At 37.5% G+C, this 9204-nt stretch overlaps 1 protein-coding gene across 1 annotated transcript; it reads left to right on the forward strand.

Moving 5' to 3' along the window:
* The first annotated feature begins 508 nt into the window (after positions 1-508).
* On the forward strand, positions 509-913 carry LOC141718294 (uncharacterized). The gene has a single exon (XM_074520679.1). It carries the CDS (start codon positions 509-511, stop codon positions 911-913), a length of 405 nt encoding a protein of 134 aa, XP_074376780.1.
* The last annotated feature ends 8291 nt before the right edge of the window (positions 914-9204 follow it).

Below are 9204 nucleotides of genomic sequence, written 5' to 3' on the forward strand. Positions count from 1 at the left end.
TCACCGTGACAACTACCGTGGCCGCACTGATGCCCGCTGGTATAATCGAGGAAACAGCGATAACTATGCTGAGTATGATGATCATAGGGATATAAAAAATTATGATCCCGATATTGCTGGAGGCCGCGGTTGAGGTCAAGGAGAAAATATGGAGGGAGATCAAGGTCGGAACCCCGAAGTGATCGTGATACCAGAAGATGCCCAGAACACCAACCAATAACAAGCTCCTCCAGGTGGGAGCCATGCAGAGGTACCTCCACCGCAGCCCCAAGGTTCACAACCTCACATGCAAACTATCCCTGGTGTGGGAACTTTCAATATGGGAAATATAAAAAGGCTACTTAACCATATGGAAGGCATAGTGACGGCCACAGCCGAAATCTCTTCCATGTTCTCGGTGGCTGTAAGAGAGGCATAGTCGCCAGCTGGATATCGCAACACTACCAGCGATCTCCGTTTCCACGGAAGTTCAGACCCTCTGGAATTCCTGGGCCGATTCAATATAGAGATGGACGTATATCAAGTCCCGGACTTGGCTCGATGTCGGCTCTTGGCGGAGACTTTTAGAGAAAGCGCCCAACAATGGTTTCAAAAGCTCGGGCCGGGAGTAATCACTTCCTGGGACCAAATAAAGACTCTGTTCTTGACCAAGTTCCAATCTGCTGTGAGATATGCTCCCTCCGTTACAACTCTCGCCAACATCAGGCAAAGGGAGAATGAAAGCTTGATGTTATACTTTAAAAGGTTCAATGTTGAATCTACCAGCATAAGGGGAGCTTCAGACGAAGCCTTGAAAAGCTTTTTGATATCAGGGCTAAGGGTTCGTTCGGACTTCTGGAAGCATTTACAGGGAAAAGACCCAGCCACTCTGGCGGATGTCTTTGCTTTGGCAGAATCGTTTAAAGCCATATAGCAATCTCTGGCAGAAGTACAATCGACAGCGCAAGCAAGTCAGATAAATAAAGTAAGGAAGAGAGACATATCTCCAAGCCCAAGGTACAGAAGGAATAGTCGAAGCCGAAACCGGGTAAATGTCATGACCACGAGGAGGGAATGGACTCCTCCCTCAATCTATGACTACAGAATAAGCCGGTACACGCCTTTGGCCGCGTCTATTGAGCATATCTTTGAGGTGAACAAAAACAGAGGGAGGTTTAGAAAACCCGAGGCTCTATCATCTTGGCAAAGTCAAAACAAGAAAAATTATTGCGAATACCATGAGTCGTCCGAACATAACACACATGAGTGTCAACAACTAAAAGATGAGATCGAAGCACTTATCAAGGAAGGATATCTTGGTGAATGGGTGGTTAAGGAAGTAAAGAGGCACAAGGATAGCACTGGTAGAGTAAAGGAAGAAGGAGGGAGAGCCCCACAAGGGTCGAACAATAAAAAATTACCTGACTATAGACATTCAAGAGTAAAAAATTGAGCCCAAATCTCTCGTATCTCGCTAATTTCCTTTCTACCATAGCTTCTAGAACCAAGACCCTACCAAAAATTTAACATACTTCAAATATTAGTACTTGATTTTAAAAATTGTAAACCAATATTTACGATGTTTTAGTTTCCTTACCACTTTCCAATTCATGTTGGCATTTTTTTGAGAAAGCATGACAATGTCATACATGTACCTCATCACGAAAAAACCACATTCTGTGCCTCCTTTTTGTTGGGGACACTACACATAAACAAATAAGATTCATAAATAATAACTAAAAAGTGAGGAGCATATAATATAAGTGAAATAAACAAACCAATGTAAGTTATACCTGAACCTCGGTGTGATGCCAAATAAACTCTTTTCTGTTATTCTTCAATCCACCTTGAGGTACATATAATTTAAATGCCTGTAAAATACGTATATTTTCATCACATCACTTATAGGACTAGATTCTATGTAGTAATTATACAACATGAAATTTGAAATTTTATCATACATTCATGCAGGTGTGGTCAACCATATCTTCCTTTCTTTTTTCAACGAATCAAACACGTATATAGCACTTTTATTGAGACAAAAAAGTAGCAACATCCAATGATCTCTACAATAAAAATATATATAATATATTAGCCGGAATATAATTATATATATATATAGCATGATAATTACTATGATTTTATTCTTACTCTTGGATGTAAGGGGCTAGGATATAACGTTTATCCTTATTAGCAACCAAAAGACTTGTCATGTAATCAGTTGTTTTGTCCTTGCATTTTTGCTGCTCATGATTATGTGGTTTTTCTAGTTTAGATGGCAACATGAATGCAAACTTATCGTCCTTCAATTGTTTGCACAACTTGCTAACATACCTACAACTATTATTTATCACAATATATGTGTGTGCTAATAGATTCTGAAGTAAATTAGGAAGAAAGACTGATTCTTACTTTAGATACAGTTCCACAATGGGTATGTTTAATCAACTCATTCTCAAAAACTGATTGACATCTTCGAGTGTGATATATATTGGACCATCTCCATTTTCCTTAAAAACGAATGCATCAGATTTGTTAGAAGGGGGCATCTTTTTGAGTAAGAAACTTAAACCTGCACAGTGATCACTCGAATTTATGTCATCACCAACTACTTAAGGGCTTTGCTTCAGAGGAGTCACCGACCCTTTACTTTCAACCTTTGATGACTTTTGAATTGGCGTCATCTCATGGAGTTTTTTATTTTCCAATATAGGATCCTAATCAAAGACATATTTGTTGGGTTATATTTAATGAAAACTTTTCATAATTGAACCAAACAAGATATACCTGTCCCAACATCACAAGGTCCTTCGGCCATTGAACAAAGCTACCAGCTGCATTTCCTATTGTCTCGTGTTCGTAACATGGAACAGGAATTGGAGTAAGTTGGTATTCAGTTATAACATCATCAACTGATACTCTAACATTCTGAGGGGCAATCGGGTTATTATGGTTCATCTCTCCCTGATTGTTTGTTGGGAAAAGAGTCCCTCTAGCTGCAACAACTTTTCCTCTTTCTGGATGTATTACACATAGCCGACAAAGTATTGGAACCTGCAATATTCAAAAGAATTTTTCATTAGAAAGAGCATTTTTATATCAGGTTCAAGTCATATCTTTTGAGAGCACAAAATAATTCAGTCGTAGAGCAAGTACTATATGTTTAATTCACTTCCGACTTGAGTCTCTATGTTGGTCTTATAGGTGATAGTAGCATATTTCAACTACGCTGTTGTACTATTATAACCACAAAATTATGTTGACAGTACCTTGATAGTTGAGAAAAATCTTCTAGATCCACCGAGTGACAACTACTTCGAGCATTATCAACTTTTCGGGCACCAGCATCATTTACAAATTGATCAGCCTCGAGTGACACACCCATCTGCTTCAACTGATTGAAGATGCCTTCCAATTTTGAATTCATCATTTCCACGCACTCTTTCTGAAATTTTTTTCTGATTTCTTCCATACTGGTGGCCAATTCATCTGTCGATACAAGACCACTATGTTTCCTTGGCCCTGACTTAAATACATCTTTTATTTTCACGCCTCCACCAACGCCTCTAACACGTCCCCCGTGCTCTTTATTCCCAAGTGCACGTGCTAATAAGTCATCATGGCCTTGTGGAGTCCATGAACCTTCTGATGCTTGATTGTGCAACTCATTCTGTAAAATACACATTCATTAGAAACACTTCATTTCACAAGGATACCCCTGCTAATTTTAAAAAGTATAGTGAATTACCATGGTCAGGCACACATCCTTTGTCTTCTTATTTGGAAAGTAATGACCACCCTGTCCATCAGCTCTTACACGTGCTCTAAGCCAATCAAAACCGCGTCCAGTACGCTCAGTTGATAGCAATGACATATTGCTGCAATCAGGATCATTAAGAGAAGCGATGGGGTCATCAATAGACCACTTTGTTCTTTTTGAAGCATATCCACTAGGCCCCAGGTAATGAACATGTTCATTATGTTTCTGACTTTCTTTTTCCTTTTCGCTTATTTCCTGTTTAATATAGATATAAAAGTTTCATGTCAGTCAAAATTAGTTAAGTCAGATGAATATAAAAAAGATGACAATGATGAAGAAGAATGTGATGCTGGTGAAGAAACACCAAAGGTATCTCATGGAGCAGCCAAATCTATGAAATCAGCATATCAGTTGCTGACTCCTTCTGTAAAGGTATGTGCTTAGTTCTTTGTTTGACTTCAATTTCTACATTGTTGACAGATCACTTATATATACTTGCCTCAGTGGACATAATTCATAACAACATTCATCAGTCACAATTTATGTTTTGTTATCAATTGTGCATGATAAAAGGTTGCTGATCAAAGAGCAGAGTATCAGCTCAACAAGCCCGAGAATTGTAGAGCTATAGTGATGAATTTAATTTACAATAGAAACCGCTTATTTACCTTAAACTCTGGAGTCTCACGTCTCTGTTTGAATGTTTTCCACGTGTCCTCGGTAATGAAGCTGTATTTTTCACACGGATCCTTGCCTTCTCGAAAATGATTCTTAGTCAGCTTTCCCTTGAAATCTCTCCACTACTTTCCTGCTCTTTCTAACACGTTCTTTTTCCTTGAATCATCCAATTTCCACCGGGTCTGAACATAACGAGTAAATTATAAATTACTAATAGTGAAATATTAGTAAGCAGCCAAAGAATGTTAAATACAGTTGAAGTAAAATGCCTTATACACTAATCTTATTGTACCTTAATATTTTCCCATATTGCATCTTTCAAGCCTTGATTTACAAGGTCCCAACTCTCGATATTTATATCAACTTGGAATCGAACCACTGATCCTACATAAGTCCTAAAATCTTTAAGCATATCCCCAATTGGCTCACCATATTCATTGAAAGAAATGCTACAATCCAAATTCTGTTTTGCGATCCTTCTTTTCAAGTTTTTGCACAACGTTGGACCTCTGCTTCTTTTCTTGACTAATTCTTCAGAACATTGCTCCCTATCTTGCTCTCTGTCTTCCTCTCTGTTTTGCTCCCTCATATCTTCATCTTGATCCATTAATCTTATACCTGTAACATAATAGGTTAGGAAATTAAGCATGTGCATGTAAGCATGTGCATGTGCTTTTATATTAGCCATTAACAAAGCACCTATCCTCGCTGTGCTATATTTTCTGATTATTTTTCTGTTTTACAAATGACATAATAGACAAGGACAACAAACAGTAGCTCTTCTCGATATAATTAAAAAACCAAAAATTAACAATTTGAAGTTTTGGAAATTCCGTACTTTTGGCTATAATATTTATTGCAAGCTGCTTAAAAACCACAATGATGATTACTGGTTAACTACGCGTACAGATGTATTAATGAAAGTATCGTAAGAATAAACAGTGACTAGAAAAGAATATTATTTTCCATCTTACAATCAACACAGACAAACATCCACATCTGGCTTCACGTCTGTAAGAGATGGTAATATAGTATCCCGTAAATTAAATTGAAAAGCGTCAATAAGCTAACCAGTTCAGAGTATTGGAAACCGTTGAAGGACTTTTTGAATATTGATACATCACTCGATCTTTAAACCATTTCACAAAAGATCGATTATGTTCATTTGTAACCCACTTGCCACCCGTAGAGGGATTCTTTCGACGAATCTCCAGTATGTGCTCTTGTAAGTAAGGATTAACTTCTGTCATGTGTTGTAGAACAAAGAGATGGGCTCTATCAATCATTTCAGCACTAGGAGTGATCATTTTATGTCCTACTGTACCCTGACCGTCAAGTCTACCTTCATGACGAGATCTCGGAATTCCAACTGGATTGGTAGATGCTAGATAGTCTGTGCAAAATTCAATAGTCTCTTCAACCGAATACCCTTCAACTATGTTTACTTTAGGATGACGCCGATTTCTCACATATGCTTTTAAAATGCACAGAAACCTCTCAAAAGGATACATTTGACGCACATACAAAGGACCACAAATTTTTATCTCTCTCACAAGATGAGTCACTAAATGCACCATAATGTCGAAGAATGAATGTAGGAAATACATTTCAAATTCACAAAGTGTGACTATAATACCAGCTTGCAATTTATCCAACGTCAAGGGATCGATGACCTTGCTACATATAAAGAAGAAGCACAATTTCATGATAACCACTCTCACGTGCCTCGGCAATATGCCTCGAATTGCAACTGGTAGAAGATGTTGCATTAGCACGTGACAATCATGTGACTTCAAACCTACAAGCTTCAAGTCTTTCATTAAAGCTTATTTTCAGATAAACACTCACAAAAGCTTATGTTCTCTTTCCTGGACAAAGTGTAACAAGCGGGAGGTAGATACGCACATTTACCAGATTGTTGTGGTGCTAACTCAGCTCGTACACCCGGCTCTTACAAGTCTAGCCTGGCTTTCATCCCATCCTTCATCTTACCTGGTATATTCAATAGTGTCCGAATAATGCTTTCACAAACATTTTTTTCAATATGCATAAAGTCAAGGCAATGTCTCACTTGCAAGTGTTCCCAATATGGTAGATCCCAAAATATAGATATTTTCTTCCAAATATTTTTCGGAGTTAGCTTTTTATGCTGCTTCCCAAGAACAACATCAATGTCTTTAACTCGTTCAAAGACCTCCTTCCCGGTTAAAGGAAAACGAGCCACTCGAGTCTCGATAGTCCCATCAAAATCGTTTTTCCTCTTACGATAAGGGTGAGTAAGTGGAAGAAATGTGCGATGACCCATATATATATTTTTTTTGCAATTCTTCAGACGAAGATCAATCGTAGCATCTTCACAAACCGGACATGCTTTAGCTCCTTTAATCGTGTAACCTGAGAGGTTACCATAGCCGGAAAAGTCACTTATAGTGCAGAAGATCATGGCACACAAATTGAAATATGTCTGACTGTATGCATCATACATCTTCTCACCTTGATCCCACAATAACTTTCAATCCTCAATAAGTGGCTGAAGATAAACATCCATATAATTTCCAGCTTCTTTAGGACCAGGGATTAACAATGTTAACATGATGTACTTACGCTTCATGCATAGCCAAGGAGGCAAGTTATATATCGTTAGAAGAACCGACCAAGTGCTATGTGTAGAGCTTAGAGTGCGATACAGATTCATGTCGTCTGCACAAAGCCCTAGTCATAAATTTCTAACTTCTCCTCCAAATTCTGGGAATTTACCATCAATGGTTCTCCATTATGGAGAGTCAGCCGGGTGTCGGAGCATTCCATCTGATTTTCTCCCTTCCACGTGCCACCTTACAAGCTTTGTATCATTGGAATTTACAAAGAGATGTCTGAATCGTTCCACTATGGGTAAGTAGCGCATCACCTTGATAAAAGGCCTCTTGTCATTACTAGAAGAATTATTTCCATCCCGCTTATATCGGGAGGCTCCATACTTTGGACATGTGTGTAAATGTTCATGCTCCTTGCGAAAGAGCACACAATCATTTGGACAAGCATGTATCTTCTTTACATTTATACCCATTGGACACAATATCTTCTTCGCCTCGTATGTGGAAGTGGGAAGCTCATTTTTTGCAGGAAGCATATCTGCTAAAAGTTTGATCATTTCAGTGAAACTCTTGTCACTCCAAGCATTTTTTACTTTCAGTTTACACAACTTCAAGGTTGTTGATAACCTAGTAAATTGAACATTGCACCCATGTTAGAGAGGTTTTTTAGAATCATCAACCAAGTTCTCTATAACTTCTGGTTGGTGCACTAGGATTTCTTCAACATCTTGGATCATCTCTTCAACCCTATCATTTTCAGCATCATCTTCTTCATTACGAGGCATAATGTCTTCATAACTTTCATAAATTTTGCTAGAAGTCTCAGTCTTGCTAGTGTGTATTCCCTCCCCATGCCAAATCCACTTAGTATAATCTTTCATGAAACCACGAAAAAATAAATTCTCATGAACAGTGTCAATATTAGGATACTTTTTCAGATTATAACAATCACGACATGGACATGTGATCCTGTCTTCTTTTCCATGTTCGATATATTTCTTCTTTAGATTTTCTACCGCACATGCAATGAACTCATTAACGCCATTAACATAGGCATGTGAGACCCGTGGTATTTTATACATCCACGTGAGATGATCCATGTTCTCTTTCTATCAAAAATGTATGGAAGAAGGTCTGATTATATTAAATTAATTTTGTAGCAGATTTTATATTAATATTTTATGCAGGGATTTAGAGGGAGCTGTTAATTCTCCTAATTAGGTTATAATCATAAAAAATGGGGAGATTGATACTCCTTTCATTTTGATGAGCACAAACAGTAAGAACAGCAATCTATATGCTTCATATTTCTATATAAAATAGCATACTAGTTTCTGTTATGTTAACATATTATTACAGGACAAAGTAGCGTGCTGATTGCAATGTTTCAGATTCATTTTAGCGTGCTGATTTTTCCTGACCGATGCAGCCTGGCAAGCCATTTGCTGACAGACTAACAACAAACATCAAGCCATTTCCTTCTGCGAGGATAAGATTCAACTCCAATTTTCAAGGAAATCTTATAGGATCAGGTTTATTTAATCTGTAAGTACTCTCTAATATATATAATCAGTATATATCATATTAGAGCTCTCATATTTAAATGGTTTTAATTAGTCAAAATCAGTTCCCAAATTATAGGAGTTGTATTTTCATTCAAAGACTTATCCAAAATATCTTATACGTATGATTTTCATATATACATCTTATATGAACGTTATAAACTATTTTCTCTCATTCTTTAACTCTGCCTAATGTTCATGAAGTGTATCAAACGTCCACTAACAACTTTTATACACAACTATAACATAATTAAGCTTTTAGGTTGGATTCAAACGGCTATAATTTGTTGTTTCAGTCTATGACCATTGTTATGAAGTGTATAAATACTTATTTTACTTATGATTTGAATTATTATATTGTACCTGTAATTTTAAAAATGGGAACAAGCCCGATGTGGTTGAGACATTCTACACACACTGTAATATCAACTGTTGCAACCCTATGTGACAAGTTTTACTAACGAAAATCTCCTACTTTAGGAAAGAGGGTCTTTGGATGCAAAATACAAGCTTGTAGAGGCCACTGTACGAGCTGGCGACCTTGAGAAGCAGGTAATTAGAATTTCAGTAGCTTAATTCATTCCTATATTTACTTCGTCACACTGAAGCATCTGTTATCTAACAGGGTGAC

The sequence above is a fragment of the Apium graveolens genome, chromosome 1, assembly GCF_009905375.1.
Source record: "Apium graveolens cultivar Ventura chromosome 1, ASM990537v1, whole genome shotgun sequence".
NCBI classification, from domain to species: Eukaryota; Viridiplantae; Streptophyta; class Magnoliopsida; order Apiales; family Apiaceae; genus Apium; species Apium graveolens.